Source organism: Camellia sinensis, chromosome 14, assembly GCF_055761805.1.
Source record: "Camellia sinensis isolate YWXY chromosome 14, ASM5576180v1, whole genome shotgun sequence".
NCBI classification, from domain to species: Eukaryota; Viridiplantae; Streptophyta; class Magnoliopsida; order Ericales; family Theaceae; genus Camellia; species Camellia sinensis.
In genome coordinates this window covers 41,642,027-41,664,257 of record NC_138974.1, presented here as the reverse complement: position 1 = coordinate 41,664,257, position 22,231 = coordinate 41,642,027, and the positions used below count along the sequence as shown (strand labels likewise).

General features: G+C 37.8%; 1 protein-coding gene and 1 pseudogene across 2 annotated transcripts; one reads left to right on the top strand and one right to left on the bottom strand.

Annotated features, from left to right (window-relative positions):
* The first annotated feature begins 8,101 nt into the window (after window positions 1-8,101).
* Window positions 8,102-13,485, top strand: LOC145807517 (mitochondrial import inner membrane translocase subunit TIM44-2-like; annotated as a pseudogene). Its single transcript, XR_014350654.1, has 13 exons — window positions 8,102-8,160; window positions 8,562-8,645; window positions 8,788-8,863; window positions 9,666-9,710; window positions 9,810-10,232; window positions 10,335-10,403; window positions 11,118-11,182; window positions 11,284-11,352; window positions 11,447-11,519; window positions 11,662-11,766; window positions 12,678-12,747; window positions 12,838-12,900; window positions 13,211-13,485. The product of XR_014350654.1 is annotated as a mitochondrial import inner membrane translocase subunit TIM44-2-like (transcript).
* Window positions 13,486-13,786: 301 nt separating this feature from the next.
* LOC145807516 (pre-mRNA-splicing factor SLU7) lies at window positions 13,787-20,690 on the bottom strand. Its single transcript, XM_082905867.1, has 10 exons — window positions 20,421-20,690; window positions 19,176-19,339; window positions 18,973-19,085; window positions 17,242-17,655; window positions 16,844-16,979; window positions 16,430-16,729; window positions 15,628-15,844; window positions 15,271-15,374; window positions 14,411-14,479; window positions 13,787-14,053 (listed from the first exon to the last, which is right to left on the bottom strand). Exons 1-10 carry the CDS (start codon window positions 20,434-20,436, stop codon window positions 13,976-13,978), a joined length of 1,611 nt encoding a protein of 536 aa, XP_082761993.1. The 5' UTR covers window positions 20,437-20,690; the 3' UTR covers window positions 13,787-13,975.
* Window positions 20,691-22,231: the final 1,541 nt, after the last annotated feature.

The window sequence follows — 22,231 nt, the reverse complement described above, 5'->3', positions numbered from 1 at the left end:
AATAATCACATAAGACGACGTCGTTAGTAAATGTCACAGGATGTGGGCTGGGCTAGTAGTTTTAATGGGCTTGGTTGTAGCCGACAACACTTTGCTAGCCCAACTATTCTTCACTTCCCCTGTTCTTTGGGGCCAACCCAACTATCTCTCTCAAAAAAAAAAGAAACTTTTCTTCTTTATTATTTTTTGCTTAAACAATGTCTCAAATTCGGCTTCAAAAATGTTGATTTTTGAGTTTATTTTTAGCCTTTTGAGCTGAAAAGGCAAATAAATAAATAAATAAATAAAACTTGAATTTTTTTTTTCATTTCTTTGCAAACAACAAATTTTCCTAAAATACAAACAATATTTAATTTATTTTAACACCAAATATGGTGTTGCAAATGTCGTAAAGACAACCCCAAAAATTAGAAAAAAAAAAAAAAAAAACTATATTCACTCCATGAATCATCTTTACATAAATTGTTGTGGGAAAGAAAGGAGAATAGATGGCCAACGACGGACAGAAAGAGAAGGTTGGGAATGACACTCCTACCGAGAGTGGGAAACATATTGACCTTGACGTCGAAGAAGACAACTGCAACAAAGAGACTCGTGATAAGAATCACGGAGGAAAGGACGTTGGCTAGGAGGGCGACGTACCGAAGAAATCGGACCGGAGCGGGTATTATAACGAGGACGACCTCCAGGTATGGAAAGATAAATGCTTGTAGAGGGACGACGAGATAAAGGGAATGGCAGACAAATTGGCGGACTTGCAAACGGTCGTCAATTTCATGACGCAGAACAACGTCATGCAGCCACCGTTCCCGTCGCAAGACACGCCGATTCCAGCAGCCAAGAAAGATGCCCAGGCAGGGGGGCAGAAGACAACTCCTACGACTCCTCAGCACGATAGGACCAAGGAACATTCTCACCGGCCTTCAAGGGAGGTCGGACGAGGAGAATCAAGAAGGGGAGATTCACAGAGGACACATCGCACCAAGGAAGCTGACTCCAAAGAACATCGGCATGTTCAGGGGAAGGACCTCTATTTCGACGCAACCAATGGAGGGAGGTCCAAAAGGACTCGCAATGACACAGGAAGTAGTGCACCAAAGAGGCTGAAATCCGGAAATAGCCGAGCTCCTGGACGAACCAAGGAGGATCTGAGGGATTACCTCCAGAGAAAGCAACAAGATGCCGAGGTGACCTCACCTGTCAAGCCGAGGACACTGTTCTCGGTAGAATTGGACAAATTTGAAGCCCCGAAGAGATTCAGTATGCCGAGGTTCCAGATATACAATGGGAAGTCAGACCCCAACTTTCACATTGAATTATACCTAAACGCAATGGCGTTATACACTGGGAACGAGCCGTTGCTCTGCAAAGTGTTCCCTTCATTATTCGGAGAAATTGCATCAGACTGGTTTCATAAGCTGCCGAAAGGAATTGTGAAAACTTGGGAAGGCCTGGCCGAGATGTTTGTAGCCAGGTTCGTAACAAACAAGTTACAGCCGTTGAGGGTGGACGCCCTAATGGCCCTGAAGATCGGCGAGGATGAAAGCCTTAGGGCCTATGCCAAAAGGTATTATGAGGTATTCAACCAAATACCAAGATGCAACCAAGAGGTGGCGGTCATGTCGTTTAAAAGCGGCTTGAAGGATGACTGCCTGTTTCGAAAATCACTGGCAAAAATATTGTCGAAAAGCATGGAGGAGCTGATGGCCAGGATAGAAAAGTATGCCAAAGCCGAGGAGGACACGCCAGGGACAAAGGCATCCAAACCAGAGAAAAGAAATGGTTTGCCGTAGCGAAGTCGAGATAACACTGGATATGAGAAGACAAGAGCTCAGCCCAAGTAAGCCGATCCCAAATTCCAGATCTCGGATCCGAGATCCCAGAAGACAAGATCTCAGCCTAAGATGATTAAGTCCGAGAAGAGAAGAGCTTGCCGAGATTATGTTTAACACTTGTTAAAACTTGAGAAAAGTTTACAAGTTGAAGTTAAACCGAGATTATGTTTAACACTTGTTGAAACTTGAAAAAAGTTTACAAGTTGAAGTTAAACCGAGATTATGTTTAACACTTGTTGAAACTTGAGAAAAGTTTACAAGTTGAAGTTAAACCGGGGTCATAATTAAATGAAGGAAAGATATAGGTTCCATTACCTCAGGATGCCGAGGTAATAGAACCTAGAGGGCAGTTGTGGGGACATATTTTCTGAGTACCAACACGTGGCTAAGGTGACGCCGACGTGTCAGCCGAGGTGCTACGTGTCCTGGTTGTTATGCCGAGGTCATCTCGGATAGGCCGAGGTTACCTCCGAAGATATCGGAATTCGAGATAAGCAGATGAGGGGCAAGAGTCCTAGAATGAGAGAAGACTTCAGTTTGTATTAAGATAAGACTCTTAGAGAGTTTATCTTAATCTTACTGGAAGTCTAAGATTAGCAATAATCCTAAGTCCATAGAAGTTAGGCTTCTATTGGGACTAGATTTATGTTGGCTATAAAAGAGAGGCACCCCCATGGGTCCAAGGTATGCTTTTGATACTCAAGCTTGTAAGTTTAGCACTTGATTTATCTTTGAGAGATATATTGACTTGATCGTCAGAGTGCCCCCGGGTGGACGAACCACCACCGGAATCTTCTCTTTCTGTTGCAGGTCAGCCAGGTGTCATCTATTCTGTCGGTACTCTCCAGCTGGTTACTAAGCGGGCAGTGTGGTCAGAAAATCACTTACACAAATAAAACTTGATTTTTTTTTTCATTTCTTTGCAAACAACAAATTTTCCTAAAATACAAACAATATTTAATTTATTTTAACACCAAATATGGTGTTGCAAATGTCGTAAAGACAACCCCAAAAATTAGAAGGAAAAAAAAAAAAAAAAACTATATTCACTCCATGAATCATCTTTCCATAAATTGTTGTGCTAGAACCCTAGCAACTCACTCACCTTTAAAGATATGTAATGTTATTGGACATAAAAAAAAAAATTTAAAACAAAAAAAATCATATATATATTTATATTGGAGGCCTTTGCTCTTGGGTTACATGTTTCACATGAATCACGGAAAAAAATTGCAATTTATTTGATATGATTGTTAAGAATTAAGAGATAATTATATTGGTGGGATGAAAAAGATAGTAAAAAAAAAAAATTTGACATAGTCATCGTTCAAATGAATCTAGACACCCATAATTTCTTCAGAGAGTACATTCATCATTATTGCAAAGTTTGGTTGATTGAATTAATGAATAACAAGTTGGTTTTTAAAACAGTACAATCATAAGTGAAAAAATAAAAATAAAAAATTATTTCTCCACGATTGGCCTAAATGATAAAAATTATTTGAGTGATGCAACCAAATGATCGATTCGCCCAATCCAAGTGATGACATGGTAGTGACATCATGTCTATATATTTTAACCACTATTCTTACATAATTATAATTATTATATAGACATTTTTTAATGATAAAGCAGCCACATTTTTTTTTTTTTTTTTTTTTGTATTTCTTATTAAATCCTTTATTAAGATGAATTCGGATCCTCGGCCGCCCTACCCGGCAGTCCTACCCGGCAGCCCCCAAAACGACGTCGTTTTGGGGGGGTTTTTTTTTTTTTTTTTTTCGTTGTTGCTTTCTCTCTCTTCGCAGAGAAACCAGAGGGAGAGGAGCGGAGAGGGAGAAGAGGGAGGAAGGAGGAGGGAGGAGGCTGCGACCGTCGCCTCGTCGCCGGCCGTCACAGCCGTCCGATCGTCGCCCAACCCACCTCGTCGCAGCAGCCGCCGTCTCCTCCGCCTCGGGCGCCGCCTCCTCCTCCTCCTCCTCCTCCTCCCCCACTGGTTATGGCCCCCTCCAGTCCGGCCCTGCCCTTCCCTTCCCTTCCCTTCCTCCTCCTCCTCCTCCTCCCTCCTCCCTCCTCCTCTCCTTCCTTCCTCTGCATTTTTTTTTTTTTGAAAATTTGCCCCCAAAACGACGTCGTTTTGGGGGCTGTTGGAAACGACTGCTGGGTAATGCGGCCGAGAATCCGCGCTCTATTAAGATGATATAAGTTCTGACATTTTTGTATCTGAAAGTCCTATCAAAGTGATAGGTCTCAATTAAATATATATCATTTTTATATATCTTTCTTTTTGTATGCACTGTCATTTAGAATCTATTATGTTATTATATTATTATTATTTTTAAATCAACAAGTTGGTTATTTTTCTTTTTGGGGGCATAGGGGCAACTATATGAATTTAAAACGTGCTGCTTTTTAATACCTCATAATTAAATGCAAAGAACATAGACAAATCACTTTTATATGGGACTCTCTCTCTGTTAATTTTTTTTTCTAATCTGTTGCTCTCATCATACCTACTTTTTTTTATAAAATAAAATAAAATTATAAAGGTGTCTGAAGCTTTTTTTTATTTTAAATTTTTTATGAAGGGGTGACTTTGTTCTAATTAATTTTTGGATATATGTAATCCTCTCATTTCATGTATAACTCACATTTTTTAGAGAAAAGAAAACTGATTTTGATGAAACAATTAATTAAGTTTACTTTATTAGAGGATTAGAGCATGACAATCCCGGATTAATAAATGATGATAACTTCAAATCTAATAATGAAACAAAGAAATCCATTGCTTTTTTTTTAGTGGAGTCTCTCACTTATATTAAATGAATATATTAAAAGTAATTACAAAAGAGTGGGGCAGATCTGTGCTGGCGTTTTTATGAATATTAAAATTAAAAGAATTGACATAAAAGAGAATATAAAAGTTGAGGTCTCTCTTTTTGATAGAAATAAAATTATACTTTCTGTGATAAACAAAAAGTTACATTTTTTTTTTGTAAAGAAAAAAAAATTAAATTTTTTTGTGATAAAAATTATACATTTTATAATAAAAATTTATTTATTTTATTTTATATAGTGCATACTATATGCGCCCAAGAACAGTGCACACACACGGTAGCCTTTTCCATGGATAAATACCTCTCAAAAAATAAGAAAAATAAGGAGGGGAGACTGTGACAACCCTCACTACTGTTTACTGATAATACCACTGATTACTACTAAACTGAGACTGATCATGATAAGTAATTGAATTGATTGAAATTCTGAGTTAATTGACAGTTTACGGGGTCATGTTGGACCGTTGTAGCAGACACTGTGTGGTCGTGTCAGACCGATGTAGAAGACAGTTTATGGGGTCATGTCGGACCGTTGTAGAAGCTGACCGGAATCAATGTCGGGACAGTTTATGGGGTCATGTCGGACCGTTGTAGAATGTTGTGGTGATGTACCAAGGGGGCGACTTAGGGAGTGCGCCATGAGTGACTTATACATGATACTGTGTATAACCCCCCCTCAAACTCAAATAGGTGTGAAGATAGAAACCTATTTGAGGTTGAAACAAAGGGATTGATAAAGCTGGCTGGTGTAGAAGACACTGTATGAGTGTGTATATAGGCTGCCCAAAAGATATACATGGATGTAGATATCGAGCCCTCAAAAGTCGTGCCCTCAAAAGGTGTGCCCGCACCCTCAAAAGGCGTGTCATCAAAAGGCGTGCCCGAATGCATCAAAAGGCGTGCCATGAAAAGGCGTGCCAGTTTGTCGGCGAGAAGAGGCGCGCGATGCGCGTGGCTGCCTCGGCTATTTAACCAAGACGGAGCTGAGGCCGAGGCAGAGGCTGAGACAAGAAACTGAGAGAAACCTCTGAAGAAGTCTGCGTTGTGCTGAGAGAGAGAGGCTGTAACACTGTTGTGCTGAGAGAGAGAGTCTGTAACACTCTGTTGCGAGAGAAAATGGCTTCGTCGTCCCGTGGTCTACTTACTCTCTTTCCCGACCTCAACGAGTCCACAAGAGAGATAGCAGGTGCGGTGTCCCGTGAACCTCAACCAAACACCACTGGGTTTGCTCCGTTGAACTTTCCGATGCAGTCGGTGGAGCAAAAAATGGCTGTGCAGTCGGATGTGGAGGCCAATCAGTATACTCTGAAGGCATGTGTGGAAAGCATGACGGCGGTCACAAACTTGTCGAACCGGCTGCAGAGTAGGACAAATGAGGTGCAGCATTTAAACTCCCAGCTGGCGCTGCTCCAACGCATGTATAAGGATGCGCGAGCAGAGATAAGCGTGCTAAGGGCAGAAAACAAGGAGCTGAAGCGGAAGGCCACCGTGATGTTCCGATTTGGAGGGCCGCCATATGCTGCAGTGGAGGAGCAGGGAGTGAACGTGCTCGGTGGACTAGGAAGCACGGAGGCAACACCGTCAAGGGCCGGCCACGACGGAGGCAAAAAGAAGAGACCTGCGGCTGAGTAGAGGAGAAAAATCCCACTGTGGGTGTGGTTGTTTTGTTTGTTTGTTTTTTGTTTTTTTTTTTTTTTTTTGATGTAAAAATGGTGAACGGGAGGAGCCCCGACATGAATAAAAGAAGTGTGTGTGCAGATCTTCCTGCTTCTTCTGCTTCTTTTTTTTTTTTTTTTTTTTTTTTTTTTGTGGAGAACGGTGATCAGGGTGGATCCTTAATATAAATAAAACAAAGTTGTTGTGCAAATCTGTATTTTTTTTTTTTTTTTTTTTTTATTTGTATTTTTTTTTTTGAGTTGTTTATTTAGTTATTTTTTTTTTGTTGGTTTGGTGTGTTGGTGTGTGGAAAATAAGAATAATAAAAATAAAGAAAAGGAAGTGTGGGAAGCCAGTGGAAGGAATAATAAAAAAATGGATGAATGGGGGAATAAAGGAAGGCAAATGAGGGAGATGATTAAAGTGGTTCTGGGGGAGAGAAAAAGGAACCAGAGAGAGAGGAAGTGGGGTGATTAAAAAAATAAAAAAAAAACAATTTTGCATCAGAAAGTGCATGTGTGTGTCTGTCAATCCCGTGGGTGAGAGAGAGATTGGTTGAGGGGTGGGTTTGAAAAATTTTACCAAGGGTGCACGTGACCTTGTAATGCGGCTCCAGAAGATGGATGGTGACAATTACCCTGAAACTCTTCACCAAATGTTTATCATCAATGCTGGTCCTGGTTTTAGACTGCTGTGGAGTACTGTAAAGACTTTTCTAGATTCCAAAACAACTTCCAAGATTCACGTTCTGTGCTGATCAAGGAGGTTGCCTTCTTTCTGATAAAGGTCCTTGGAAAAATCCAGAAATCTTGAAGATGGTCCTTAGAGGCGAAGCACGGCGGTGATGGTTGGTGGTACAGGAGGGAAGGCAGCATCGCTGGAGGAGCGACGTGATGAGGACTGTGTACAGTGGCGGAGCGACGCGAAGAAGAGCGAGAGATGGCATGGGGTTGTCGTCCATTGTGGAGGACAAACATTAGGTCGAGGATTGCGACGGATGTGTGTGGGCCTACGGTGGTCAGATCTTCTTAGATCTAGCGGAGCCACCAACAGATGAGTATAAAGAGTTGAGGCGTCATCGGAAACGAGAGAGAGAGATGAGGAAGCAAGACGACAGTGGCGGAATCGCAGGGAACCTGACGGCGCTGATCTAACATCTCCGTCGTCGGAACGAGACGACGTCGTCAATTCGGATCTGAGCATCGGAGCAGAACTCATCAATTGAAGTTTTGAAATTTTGAGAGAGAGAGAGAGCAGCGGAGTGAAGGTATGGGTAGAGGTCCGGCGGGCGGCCAAGGCGAGGCTGCCGCCCGCCGGTGAAGCAGAATTATTAGCTTCTCAACCTTGCTCTGATACCATGTAAGAATTTATGTAATTTATGTATGTATTATTGATTGATGTAGATATATTACAATTGATTGTATATTTTGATTTGTATGTTACAAGCTATTATATAGGAGAGGTGTGAGGTAAGTGAGTGGTGGTAGTGGAGGTGGTGGGTGGTAGTGGAGATGGTAAGTGTGTTAGGTTTAGTGGGGTGGATGTAGTGGGTTAGGTTAGTGGGTTAGGTTTAGTGTACATTAACAGGATGAATAATTTCCTGGCTGATTGCTTTGGATGGTTCTTTGCGAAGCTTGATTGAGCTCATTTCTTTTGCTCTAGTTCAATCAATGCTATCGTTTCACTTATTTATTATTTACAATTGTTTGTTTGTTGGCCTTATTTTCTTATTAATGTCTTATTACTAATAAACTTTAAAAAATGAAATGATTTATTGAGTTATCCTTTTCCTTCTCTTTCTTCTCCCTCAAGATGCTCTTTCATGATACTATGTTCAGTTCCAACTCTCTCTCTCTCTCTCTATTTATTTTTTATTCTTTTATTTTTTTTTGGATTGTGCTTTCTTGATCTGGGTTTCTTCAGTTTTATTCTTGTGCATTCGCTGTGGTATTTTACTCATAAAATGTGACCAATAGGAAAAATAGGATACTGCATTATATTCTGTCATGTGAAGATTTTTGGGTTCCTTGAAATGACAAAAATCTGAATTTTCAAAATCATTTGCATTGTAGCTGTCATTTTCCTTTCATGGTTCCATTCAAGATGGTGGATTTTACTTGAAATTCTATGTTAAATGCTGGTCGGGCCATTCAATCAACTTATTATGGGCACCCGAACATGCCCTAATTGTTTGGGATGTTATGTGCTCACCTTTCAATTCACTTGCTTGCAGAAATCAGGAATTCCGACGGTCAGTTAAGGAACTGAAGGAGAAAGCAGAGGAACTAAAAGGGGTGACAGAAGATCTGAAAGTCAGGTAATTTTCTAACCCATTTTGGTCACAATTTTTTTTTTTTTTTGGTTATATAATATTTTAGATTTTTTTAGCTGAGACATATATGTCAAGGCTGGGCAGACACTTCTAACGAAGGCCCTGAGTGGTGAACTGGCGAATGCAGAACCAAGCAGACAACTGAGCAGTTGTACAAGCAGGAGGATAGTGTGTGGACGGAGGCTGAAGCTATGGCAAAGAAGGTCTGATCCAAATTTCTCCATATTGATGATGTACTCCCTGTGACTTTCCAGTTTGAACTCATGGATTAGATTGAATTCATCTGGGCAAATTATTGGAAACTTTAATCTTTTGCCTTGTCATGGTTCTACTACTTACCCCCCCCCCCCCCCCCCCCCCCCCCCCATATATGTTACTTAATGTTGGATTTTTCCTGGTGTCTTTGTAGAAGTGTAAAGTTTATATCTCAAGCCTGAAAAATTGGCCTCGATGCTTTGCTTTGTTAGCTTGTGACTGATGTTGCATGCATTCATTTCATGCCTGCATGAATGCCTTTCTTTTTTTTAATTTAAAATTTAATTTTAATTCTAAATTTAAAAAAAAAAAAAAAAAACATAATAAGAAAAAACATTGTGTTCATGTACTTGCATTGTTAGTCAATTTTTTCTTATGTCATTTGAACATTTTTCTTGTATGATTACTCAATACACTCCATTTTAGATCTTAATTGATAGGACGGGAATATAGCTCAGTATTCAAATATGATACCAAAATATATCCTTTTAGTTGATAGGACGGGGATCTTAATTGCTAACTGTTGCTTGTTTTAGTTGCTTCTAGTATTCAAGTAAGATTCCAAAATATATCATTAGTATTTATTTCCCTAGTGGGTGATATATTTTATTAAATTGTGCTGCTCATTTGGTAAGATGTGGTGGCACAAAAGGTGCTTACTATTCAGCATGTCTGCAAGCTCTGTATCTGATCACGCCTCTAGTTCATATTGAATATATCACGGTTCATCTGTAATTTTGTTATTTGCAGGTTTCTGCCAACCTGAAGGAGAAAATTTCTGCTGCCACAGAGGAGGTGAAATTGGTTTTATAAATTGTGTGCATAACCACTGAGTACTACCACAATCCGCAAATGATGAAATACTAGAAACGTTTAATTTGTTATGTGATTCAGGTCAAAGAGACATTGGAGGTTGGGAAGCAAGAATACTCTGAATTTTCAGCTAAAGATGGCACGGATGTGAAAAATGGTAGCAAGGCCACTTCTGGAGAGGAAAATCAGCAGAAACCGGGGTCTAGTGATACTGCAAATACATTATTTGGCAAGTTTAAGTCTAGTGTTTCTTCTGTTTCTCCTAAGGTTTCTGTGGCCTTCCAAAAATTGAAGGAAGCGAAGCCCATTGACCTGGCGAAGAAGGGGTATGACATTGTAAAGGATGAGTTGAGTAGTAATCCAAATAAGAGAAAGCGGATTGAATATGGAGCTTCTTCATCAACTTCCTCATCAACAGTAGAAAGAAGTACAAGCACAGATGTTGCTGTTGTACCTTCAAAGCAGTCAAAATGGAGTAAGAAGTGGGAAGCATTCAAAGAGAAGGTAAATTATTAGTCTTACAAACTCTATATGGATATATTTGAATTTTTTTTTTAATTTTTAATTTCCTTTTTTTTAAGACCATAATGTTTTTCTTTCCTCCAGATGCAGGGTCATCCTATTTTCAAGCGCACGAGTGGGTTAAGTGAACCTGTGGTGGTAAAGAGTCAGGAGGTACAAGATAATATGTTTTTAAAAAAAAAAATCAGTTCTACTTCTATTGCCTAATTATTCTGTCATTTGGTCAAGTTTTTTCATCCAGACCGGCATACTCTATAATGCAGGGCTCTGAGCATTAAGTTTTAGTCTTAATACGCTTATCTTTGAGAATGGATGAATAGGATCAGACCTCAGGTGTTGTTTATATCATGTTGAATGCCTTTAGATGATAAACGTGGCTGAAATATGTTGAATACGCTAAAGAGTCCAATTACATGAATTGTTTAGAATTATTTTGTAGATATATCTCATCTTATGTTTTAAATTTTTAATTGAATAAGAGGAATGTGGTTGAGCTGTATTGAACTTAATAATTGAATGATGCAGTCGATGGAGTTTGTTTATTGCAAAAAAAAACAAAAAACAGGTCCATAAAAGGCTGGAATTATTTTAGGAAAATATTACAATACTTATAGTTTTCAAGGGCTCCAATCTGTCTGATGGCTATTGTACTTGACCCTGATTTTGAGAGGCATTATGTGCAATCTTTTATTCATTTTTGGGAATATTTTAACCTTTCAAAGTTGATGTTTTCTCTGTAGGTAACATTTAATTGTGCAACTACGATAAGTTTACCTTTTTATGGTTCTTATGATTGAAAATACATACAATTTAACAATTTTCCGTATTGAAATTTGTTGCAATTGCTGTCTGCGTGGAAATTTGCAGTTTGCAGAAGACATCCGGGACAGATGGGATACTACTGATAATCCGGTTGTTCATAAAATTCAGGAGTATGCTTCTCAAGTTTTATCCATCCTTCTGTTCTGCATATGATTTATTTATAAAAGATTGACACTCTTGAGTAATTATTTGACCAACCTCTCTTTGACAGTCTTAGCGAAACTGTCTTTGGAGAAACATCTACTGCACTATCATTTAAGGAAATACATCGCCGCGATCCGTATGCTGATCATATACTGGTTTCTGTTTTAGAATGTTTCGTCTCTTTTCAACAAACTATATTAACTACTTGACGTGAAATTTGCACGCTTCAGGTCTTTCTCTCTGCCAGAATTTGTGGCTGAGGTTGAGGAAGTAATCAAACCGGTTCTTAATGCTTACTTCAAGGTTAGTTATTAGTAAGATGGCCATGAAGATTTCTTATATTCTTTTAATGTTTTTAGTTGCCATGTTAGAAATAGGGAGGGATGACCATTTGTTAATGGAGTTTCTGAAATCTATCTGATAAGAGATGTTTCACGGACTACAGGGAGATGCTGAAGTTCTGAAGAAATATTGTAGAAACGAAGTGATTGAACGGTGTAAAGCAGAACACGAGGCTTTTGAAAGCCAGGGTATCTTCTTTGACAACAAGGTGAGAGAGAACTGAGTTATTAATTTATGTTTTGGTGCTACAAAGGTTCAGTTGTTCTTGCCATGTATGTTGATAAGTTGGAGAGAATTTCACATTCTTTCAAGCATGTGAAATGAAGTTACAAGGGAAAAAAAAAAAAAGCTCAAAAGCAACAAAAAAAAGAAAGTTGGGTGCTAGAGGTTGAGAGGAATAAAAACATTAATCACACATAGAGCACTGGTAATATTTGACTATTTACTTTTGTTGTTTAAATGATATGGTGAAGTAGTTGATATTGGAATGGAAGAAATAATAGGAAATATTCCTTAAATAGCAATGCGCCAATTTTATGTTAATTGATGTGTTACATAAATCTGGGTATGCTCAAATATGTTATAGGAACTTAAGAGTCCGTTTGGATGGATGCGGATTTCAAATCAAGGGATTTGTGGTTGAATTTTATAAGAATATTGAAGAGTAAGTTATTAGAGGTGGATAGAACAATAAGTCTATAGGAGAAGACATGTCGAGAAAGAAGCTTTATACTCTAGTAGGATCCTTGTAGCTAGAAGGAGAATCTTTATACTGATTTCAATTAACTACTTTTCTGTAGTTAGGTTAATTTGTTTGGTTGTTTTGGTCATATTCATTTTCCACTTTATACATATTAGCAGGTGTTGATATGACTTGTCGGTTAGATATATGTTGTAAAAAATTGTTTCTGACAATCTTCTTTTTGAGCAAGTACTCTCTCTCTCTTCTTCTTCTTTTTTTTTTTTTTTTTTTTTTTTTTTTTTTTCTTCTTCTTCTCATGCACTTGGATTAACATATTTGAGAGAAATCGTAAAGATGATTAGTTATAGGGTAAGCACCAACTCAAAATATCAATTTGTGAAGTTTGATTACTTATTCATATCTTCTTATTGAAGCAGATTCTACACATATCTGATGTGGAAGTAAGAGAAACCAAAATGATGGGGGACACCCATCATCATTGTGGTGGTAGGCACCTTATTGGCAAAACTAATTAACAGTTTTTTTCGGGGGGAATTAAAGTCTGATATTGATGGCCCCTGTTTCTTATTGTCACAGTTCCAAACACAGCAGGTCTATTGTGTGCGTGATAGAAATGGTTCAGTAACAGAAGGGGGCAAGGTAAAAATGACAAATCTTCACTTTCTTGCAGTTTGAAATTATGGTATGGTGGTAGTTACTATTTTCATTTATCATTCATGTTAAATTTACTGCCGCCAATTTTTACTTATTTAATTTTTGGGTCTGAAAAATAGCACAGCTTAATTACAGGTCTGAATTCCTTAAACCTTATTGAGTAGCAGGAGTTAACATTTTTTTGTTTTACTGATCAAAGCAGTCATCTTGGCCAATACTTATTTAATGTTTTACCCTCAGTTTCCGAAGCAAAGTGATTTTGATGTCAGTTTTGTGATACTTATTGCTTAATCAGGATACAATCCACACTGTATACTACGCATGGGCTATGCAACAATTTGATGTAGAAGAACTAGGCGAAGGTGCTCTCTTCCCAATATGGAGGCAGAGAGAATTGCAACAACTTGGCGTCAAGGCCCTTATTTAATTTTGTGTATTTGTCTTCTAATTGATGGATGTAATGCAAGCATTCTCTGGGTTTTTCTCATTGCCATGGAAAATATTTACATATCATTTTTTTTTTCCCAAATCAAACGAAGTTGGGTATTACACTGAATTTTGATTTTTTTTTTATATAGAATTATATAGGTATTATATAAAATTTTTGAGAGTTTTTCATAAATTGATACCATTAGCATTGTTGAAACAAATAGATTTATCAACAAAAAAAAAAAAGAAAAAGAAAAAAAGCTGTTTAAAAAAATAAATAATTCAATACTTATCATACTTTTATTAATTTAAAAAGAAACATCAGCAATTATCTATTAAACAGTTACAGCTAAGACACCAATGCATGGATGTAAGCATTTCAGTGTGATCTTTCTCCTTCACTCCCCACGGGAACACACACAAGCAAGCGCACACAATAAAATGGAAAAAGGAACAATTAAAGAAAATATAAGATGTTTTACATGCATAAGAAAGTATGGTAGAGAATTGAAGCCAAACAATCACACGCAACCAAGGAACAACCATCCAGCTTCCTGTACAAATAAACAGCAAAAGAAGTTCTGCAGGTCCACAAAGGATTTAATTGGCAATATTATTCATTTGTCTAAATTTAGTGAAGAAAGTCTTTCATTGGATCATCATGATGGGTTCTCTTCATCCTGTATGCCTCCATGTCCTCCGCAGTAACCTGCAAAATAGCGATATATATTGGTGAGTGATACTGCAAGAAAAACAATCCATTTTGTCCGAATCAATGAGTGAGCCTGTTTGGTGCCTGTGCTTTCATTTTCTGGAGGGGAAAAAAAAAAAAATTACAGATGTTTGCAAAAACTATTTTAGGGTTTATTTTATTTTATTTTTAAAACCAAAAAACAACCCACTATTTAGGAAACACCAAAAAGTTATTTTTGCACAAAAATGAAAACAATATGAAATGATGGGCATTTTCAAACTTTTCATTTACTTTCTTATATCATGTAAAATTATTATAATAGTGCTTATTTAAAATAGGATGTAATGTAACAATACTATAAAATAAGCATACCTCGTCATTCCATTTCACATTGTATTTCCGCTTTCTTTCATCTTTCTCTTCTCTCTTTCTTGCATCCTCCTGTCCAGACCAAATATTACAAAAGTTTCAACACATCAGTGGCTAGAAGTACATTTATGTATATAAAAACACTCAAAACTGTTACTACAATTCTGATTAGAAATACATCTCAGAAGCTTATACATATCCTGCGTCAAAATATATATAATGAAAACTCAATTAAGGTTGCGTTTGGTAGAGTTTTGTAATTATGATTTGAGAGTATGAGTTGTATTTTGAGTTTGTGAGGTTTGAAATTATGATTTAAGTGTGAAAAATTTGTTTGATAAAGAGTTTTGAAAATAGTTTTAAAAAGAGTTTTGAATTGAGTGGGGAATCGTTGATGTCACATTTGATATTCGATACAAAAATTTACAACTCATAACCAAACATACAACTCAAAATTATTTTAAAACACATAAATTTTTTTAAAAAAATTAGAAAATATGTTTTTCAAATATATAAAAATTAACATAACAATTGCAAAAAAAAAAAAATCACTGTTCCGGTCAACCGGCCGGACGACCGGTTAGGCCAAATTTCGAAAAAAAAAATTGAAAATCGCGCTCTGTTTGACAAAGTTTTCTGCCAAGTTGTGAAAAATTAATTCCACGACTCTATCCAAACACCGCACGCGAACTCAAGCATGGAAAACGATTTTGAGAATCGTTCCAAACAGAGCCTAAGTTTCTTATATTGTCTAGATGGAAAAAATTCGGCAATGCTTTCCCAATGTTCAAGTAGTTGAGAAAAATCAGAAACCCAAATAGTTAGAAGGCAAGAATACATAAAAAACCAGACAGAAATTTTACCTTCTTTAGTGCTTCACCTAGTAATTTCTGGTCCAGAACAAGATCATCAGGAATCTCAGTTCCCCAAGTGGCAAGATTCTTCTCCTCAGTTGGTGCAGGCATCTCTATTTTCACAATCAAAATGCATCAGACTAGAGAAAAATGCTAATAGAATTAAAGTAAAAGGAACTACATAGTGGACAATCTTCTTGCTCGTGAAATATATAGATCAGAGACCATCAACTTTCAGCAGAAGACATTTGCAACTTCAAAAGATAATACAACAGATAAATGTGTGCGCGCTAGCGTGCATGCAAACAGAGAGAGAGAGAGAGAGAGAGAGAGAGAGAGAGAGAGAAGGGGGGGGGGGGAACTAGCCTTCTGTAGCCTCTTTACGAGCAATATTAGCCTTCATTAGGTCTGCTGCAGCTTCAGCTGCTTCAATACCAGCAGCACCAGTACAATAGCTGTTCCGAATAAACTGTTTACAACACTTGTAACCCCACTGATGATCCTTCCACCATGAACCCCAAACGCTTGTATGGTTGTTGATGTAAACATCTTCTTCATACTTGCTTTTGGGAAGGGCTTGCTCCTGAAAATAGTGTAAATCAAAGCATGTTAACTACGCTAGTAATTCTACAAATCAAAAGAACAACATATGGGGGGGTTCATGGTCGAAGTCACGTGGTTGTGTGATGTTACTTCCAATTGTTTCAATATGTTTCAGAGATAAGCAAGCTTATCAGTCCATCAAAGCTATATAGGAGGAGATAGCGTATGGAGTCAATTATTTACGTTAACTGCAACTCGACATACACGTTTCTTTAAAACAAGTTCGCTTTTTAATTTCATGATTTATTGGTGGTTTTCAATCATGTATTTGTTCTGTTATTCATAATGCAAATATGCCAATGCAAAACCATAGTTTTTTTTCTTTTTTTAAAAGATTTTATAATGGATAATAAGACTCAATCCATGTACCCACAAGACCACAAAAATTTTCACATGCAAAATGATTAGGTAAACACTAAATGCACTCCCCCCAAAAAACCAAGTGGGTAATTTGGAGGCCCCAATAGCATGCTCCAATAATTTATGACATCCCTACAAAAAAAAGTTATTGAAAACTATCAAGTTCGGATAAAAACAACTAGCATAGATTGTTATTCAAATTTACCTGGCCTTTAATAATCCTACCGGCGCGATCATATTCCACTTCTCTCTCACTTTGTCCAAGTAAAAGCTCTCTTGGAAGTTGTTCTTCAGAAGCTGCATTCCCATATTTCTCCATAATGGTCTCCTTCACTTGAGATTTCAATTTCTCCTTATTGACCTTATAATTCTTGTAAAGCAATTCAGCTTGGGACGGAGCAGCTTGCATGTGAACATCGTGCCCCTTCTCAAATGCTTCCCAAGCATGGATGTTGAGCTGCTTGAACTCCAAAGCTTGACCACTAATTCTGTTTTGATTATCTCCCTATTAATGAAAAGAAACAAACAATTATGTATGTGATCAGTACATAAAACAACACCATGCAATTGAGCGACAAACCCATTGATACAAATGTTTTACACTTTTGAGTATACTCACAACATAAAATTTCTCGTTTGGATCCATATCTGGAAGAGGATCCTCTCGCATGGAACGGGTTTTGGGATCATAATGGGCAGAGTTTACATCAAGATTAAGAAGGTATTTTGCGGTGTCCTCCCGAATACGCAGGTTCCTGACAGGAAAAAGAAAAAAAAAAAAAATTTGGTAAGTGAAATGATATCCAACAAAAAATTGAGAAAACTATTTCCACATCACAAAACCAACAAGCATGCATACAGGGTATACCTGTCACCTGTTCAACAATGGAACCCCTCAACCCCAAAAACAAAACAAAAAGCAAAAAACTAGGCTGTATGACAGTTTTTAATAAATGGCAGGAACAAGAAAACAATAAAAGGAGGAAGAAAAAAATAAAGACAAGAAAGAACAATCACCTGACAGTTCCTGTACTCCCACCACCTGTTGTTCGCACACGCTTCTCAACCTTTGCAAAGTCCATCTGTTTGCTCTCATCAACCTTGGCTTCATCTACCTTCAGAGCATCTTCATTGTCTTCATCATCACTAACCTCATCCTCTCCATTTTGGTTACCATTTTTCTCTTCTAATTTCTTAAGTTGTTGCTCCTTCAAGTATTTCTTTCTAGCTTCATCCCTCGCTTCATATCTCTCAATGACATAGGCATAGCTAGCTGCATCATAGCCATTCCAACGGTCCCGTTTGCCATCATAATCCAACTCAAAGGTCTCTATTTTCTCGTCTGGCGCAATGTTTTTGTCTGTCCACTTTGCTCCCACTTTCCGTGGCCTGTCCATGCATGACTTTGAGTCATGTGTCATGGCTCCACAGCTGCAGCAGAGCGTAACAAGAGCTCATATCAATTCAACTGTAGTTCCCCACATTCATATTAAAAAATACACATAACAAATATGTGGTATAGCTTTCCCAAAATTATAGTCAAAGTAAGTTATTGATAGCTGGAAAAAAAAAAAAAAAATGCACAACGTAGAGTTCAAGCATTCAAATTTGCCATCTCCAGCAATGATATGTCATAAATTCAAAAAGATTATGATGAGCTAATTAAATGGTATTGAAAATAAAGAGAAGAGCTCTCTTGAAGATCTCCCCCAAAGGTACCAACTATGTGACGATGGAATTAACTAAACTATACAAGACCTAATGAGCATTAACAACAAGCTATGTCTCGTGTAATGAATAACTCTCCTGCTAGCAAGGGCATCTCCAGACAATCGTCCCTATAGTGTGCAAAGCACATGCTATAATGAAGTTAATTCCTCAACACAAGATATCAAAAGAATAATTAAATAAATCCAATTATGTACAGTAAGTAGGGCTGCAAATGAACCGAGCTGTTCATGAACAAGCTCGGCTCGACTCATTAAGGGCTTGGCTCGGCTCGGCTCGTTAGTAAACGAGCTAAGCTTGAGCTCGCATAAGCTCGGCTTGTTTATCTTTATTTAAATTGTATAATAAATATATTATTTATATATTAAATAATATATAAATATATATAAATACATTATTTATATATTAAAAATATATAAATATATATATAAATAATAATATAAATACATTTTTTATATATTAAATAATATAAATAATATTTTTTATTTAAATATTTATATTTAAATAATATAAATAATATTAAAAAAATTTATCGAGCCGAGCCGAGCTCGAGCCCAGTTCCTTATCGAGCCGAGCTCGAGCTCGATAAGTAAACGAGCCGAGCTCGAGCTCGAGCTCAGCAAAGCTCGGCTCGGCTCGGCTCGGCTCGTTTGCAGCCCTAACAGTAAGCAATCTAACAATCATCATAAAATTGGCACGTTAAAATTTTTAATATATTAAACAAAATGATATACTAAGACTTAACCACAACCAACCCCAGCCACACTATCCCCATCCCACCAATACCCCTTCTTCCCTCCCCAAGGCAGAGTTCTCATCCATAAGGCAGGGTAGAACCTTCATAGTTTAAACCTTGGTACTGAAACAAGCGGATTACATGAAACTCTTCTACAACTAAAATCTATATTGATTACATCTTCATGTCAATGACTAGCTATTGCGAAAATTAATGAAAAGAATAGAGAACACATGCATGCACCATACATAGAAAGACAAAGAAAGAAAGCAACTTTCACTTACTTTTCACAAGCGCCCTTCCTAAACTTTTCAGCCTGATAAATTTTTGCACCTCTGTCATACCATGATTTGGTATAATTTGGATCTGACTTCCATTTCCTTTGATGTTTTAAACTCTAACAAGTAGAAAGATAACAAAAGTTTTCAATCTCCAGCCTTCGCAAAACAGTAAATGTAACAAAACAAGATTACTTAAGAAAACATACCGGTCTCTCTGCATTAAGATACCAAGGTGCAGATGACATATACTGAGGAATATGAGGGTTAATTTCTTTCCCATCCTCATCAACCTCAGCTGGAGCAAGACCTGCTTTACGTGCTTCTTCCAATTCCAGCTGCTTTCTATGGTCCTCCCTAGATTTGAATGCCACTGCAAGTATCACAATGCCAAATCAAGAATCATACAGTGAATCGAAATCCTAAGTTTGGAAATCGTGAATTGAATCGAATCGAATCAAATCGAGAATTGTTAAGATTCAATACAAACTACAGAGAATGATGCCAAACAATCGTATATATGAAAAATAATGAAATATATTAATTTTGATATACATTATAAAATAGTTCATATATAAGCACATGATTAGATTGCCTAATTGGGAAGACATTGCCTTCATAGTAAAATATGTAGGTCCAAATCCCACAAACTGGACCCAGGAGGAATCCTATATAGAGTCTCCTATATAGAGTATAATAAAAAGAAGAATGAAATAAAATTCTTTATTTTAAAACCTAAAACACTTTATAAGTGTGTACACTTATAGTTCAGAAAAGTTTAGAAGCAATAGTTGTGGAACCATTGCCAGGCAGGTACTAAGTTTGCAAAATTTGGAAAGCCCAGTTCAACGAGATATCTTGAAGATGCACATGTCAATGTCAATATTTACAAAAGAAGAAACAAATAGTGGAAAACCTGTATTTCAGAAAGAGAAATAAAAAAATAAATAAACAAACAAAAGAACCAAGTTTTTCATACATTGAGAATCAGTAATTGTACTGAAAAGACTCAAAAAATGTGTGTGCTTAAACTACCGAAGACTTGAGTGGTTTGTTTCCAATAAAATCCCATGCCATTAATTCCAATTAACAAGACATTTCCTCCCAACAGTGGTGTAGGGAACAACTAGACCACCACGATTTGATCCCAAAACAAACAATAAAAGATTAATTGAAATTCAAAAACCTAAGGCCACGTTTAAATTAGCAGAAAGAGCTGACTTTTGAGAAACTAGTCAGATCACGGTTTAGTCAAAACAAATACCCAAAAACATAGATAATCATGAGAAGGAACCCAAAAAAACTGCAGAATTGAACAATTCCAATAGATTAAATGATGAAATCGAAAATTCATGTAATCATAAATACCAAAGAAATCAATCAATTTGAAAGGCAAGAATCGACTTATATGTATATATCAAAAGGAAAAAAAGAAAAAGTTGGAGAAAACGTACCTGAAGCAGTCGCCATGGTTTACCTTGAAGTTGCGAAACCCTAGATAGAGGGAAAGGCGAGTAATTTGGGCAGTCACAGAGGGAAGAGAAACCCTAGAGAGAGAAAGACGAACACAGAGAGAGAGAGAGAGAGAGAGAGAGATGGGGTTGTAAGGATGAGTTTTTGTAACGGATAACAGAGAACAATAAAATATATGTGGGCCGTGTCCGGATCGAATAATTAAAGTCCGATCCAAATCACAGGCCTTATGGCGGTGCCATAGTCTGTTTAATAATCACATAAGACGACGTCGTTAGTAAATGTCACAGGATGTGGGCTGGGCTAGTAGTTTTAATGGGCTTGGTTGTAGCCGACAACACTTTGCTAGCCCAACTATTCTTCACTTCCCCTGTTCTTTGGGGCCAACCCAACTATCTCTCTCAAAAAAAAAAGAAACTTTTCTTCTTTATTATTTTTTGCTTAAACAATGTCTCAAATTCGGCTTCAAAAATGTTGATTTTTGAGTTTATTTTTAGCCTTTTGAGCTGAAAAGGCAAATAAATAAATAAATAAATAAAACTTGAATTTTTTTTTTCATTTCTTTGCAAACAACAAATTTTCCTAAAATACAAACAATATTTAATTTATTTTAACACCAAATATGGTGTTGCAAATGTCGTAAAGACAACCCCAAAAATTAGAAAAAAAAAAAAAAAAAACTATATTCACTCCATGAATCATCTTTACATAAATTGTTGTGGGAAAGAAAGGAGAATAGATGGCCAACGACGGACAGAAAGAGAAGGTTGGGAATGACACTCCTACCGAGAGTGGGAAACATATTGACCTTGACGTCGAAGAAGACAACTGCAACAAAGAGACTCGTGATAAGAATCACGGAGGAAAGGACGTTGGCTAGGAGGGCGACGTACCGAAGAAATCGGACCGGAGCGGGTATTATAACGAGGACGACCTCCAGGTATGGAAAGATAAATGCTTGTAGAGGGACGACGAGATAAAGGGAATGGCAGACAAATTGGCGGACTTGCAAACGGTCGTCAATTTCATGACGCAGAACAACGTCATGCAGCCACCGTTCCCGTCGCAAGACACGCCGATTCCAGCAGCCAAGAAAGATGCCCAGGCAGGGGGGCAGAAGACAACTCCTACGACTCCTCAGCACGATAGGACCAAGGAACATTCTCACCGGCCTTCAAGGGAGGTCGGACGAGGAGAATCAAGAAGGGGAGATTCACAGAGGACACATCGCACCAAGGAAGCTGACTCCAAAGAACATCGGCATGTTCAGGGGAAGGACCTCTATTTCGACGCAACCAATGGAGGGAGGTCCAAAAGGACTCGCAATGACACAGGAAGTAGTGCACCAAAGAGGCTGAAATCCGGAAATAGCCGAGCTCCTGGACGAACCAAGGAGGATCTGAGGGATTACCTCCAGAGAAAGCAACAAGATGCCGAGGTGACCTCACCTGTCAAGCCGAGGACACTGTTCTCGGTAGAATTGGACAAATTTGAAGCCCCGAAGAGATTCAGTATGCCGAGGTTCCAGATATACAATGGGAAGTCAGACCCCAACTTTCACATTGAATTATACCTAAACGCAATGGCGTTATACACTGGGAACGAGCCGTTGCTCTGCAAAGTGTTCCCTTCATTATTCGGAGAAATTGCATCAGACTGGTTTCATAAGCTGCCGAAAGGAATTGTGAAAACTTGGGAAGGCCTGGCCGAGATGTTTGTAGCCAGGTTCGTAACAAACAAGTTACAGCCGTTGAGGGTGGACGCCCTAATGGCCCTGAAGATCGGCGAGGAT

What these genes read in the sequence shown, in the direction of transcription:
- LOC145807516 (XM_082905867.1), bottom strand. An exon ending in GGGAGTACAGGAACTGTCAG is followed by an intron (nt 16,980 to 17,241) that starts GTGATTGTTCTT and finishes TTTTCCTGTCAG; the next exon opens with GAACCTGCGTATTCGGGAGG. An exon ending in GTAGGATTATTAAAGGCCAG is followed by an intron (nt 15,845 to 16,429) that starts GTAAATTTGAAT and finishes CACTATTTTCAG; the next exon opens with GAGCAAGCCCTTCCCAAAAG.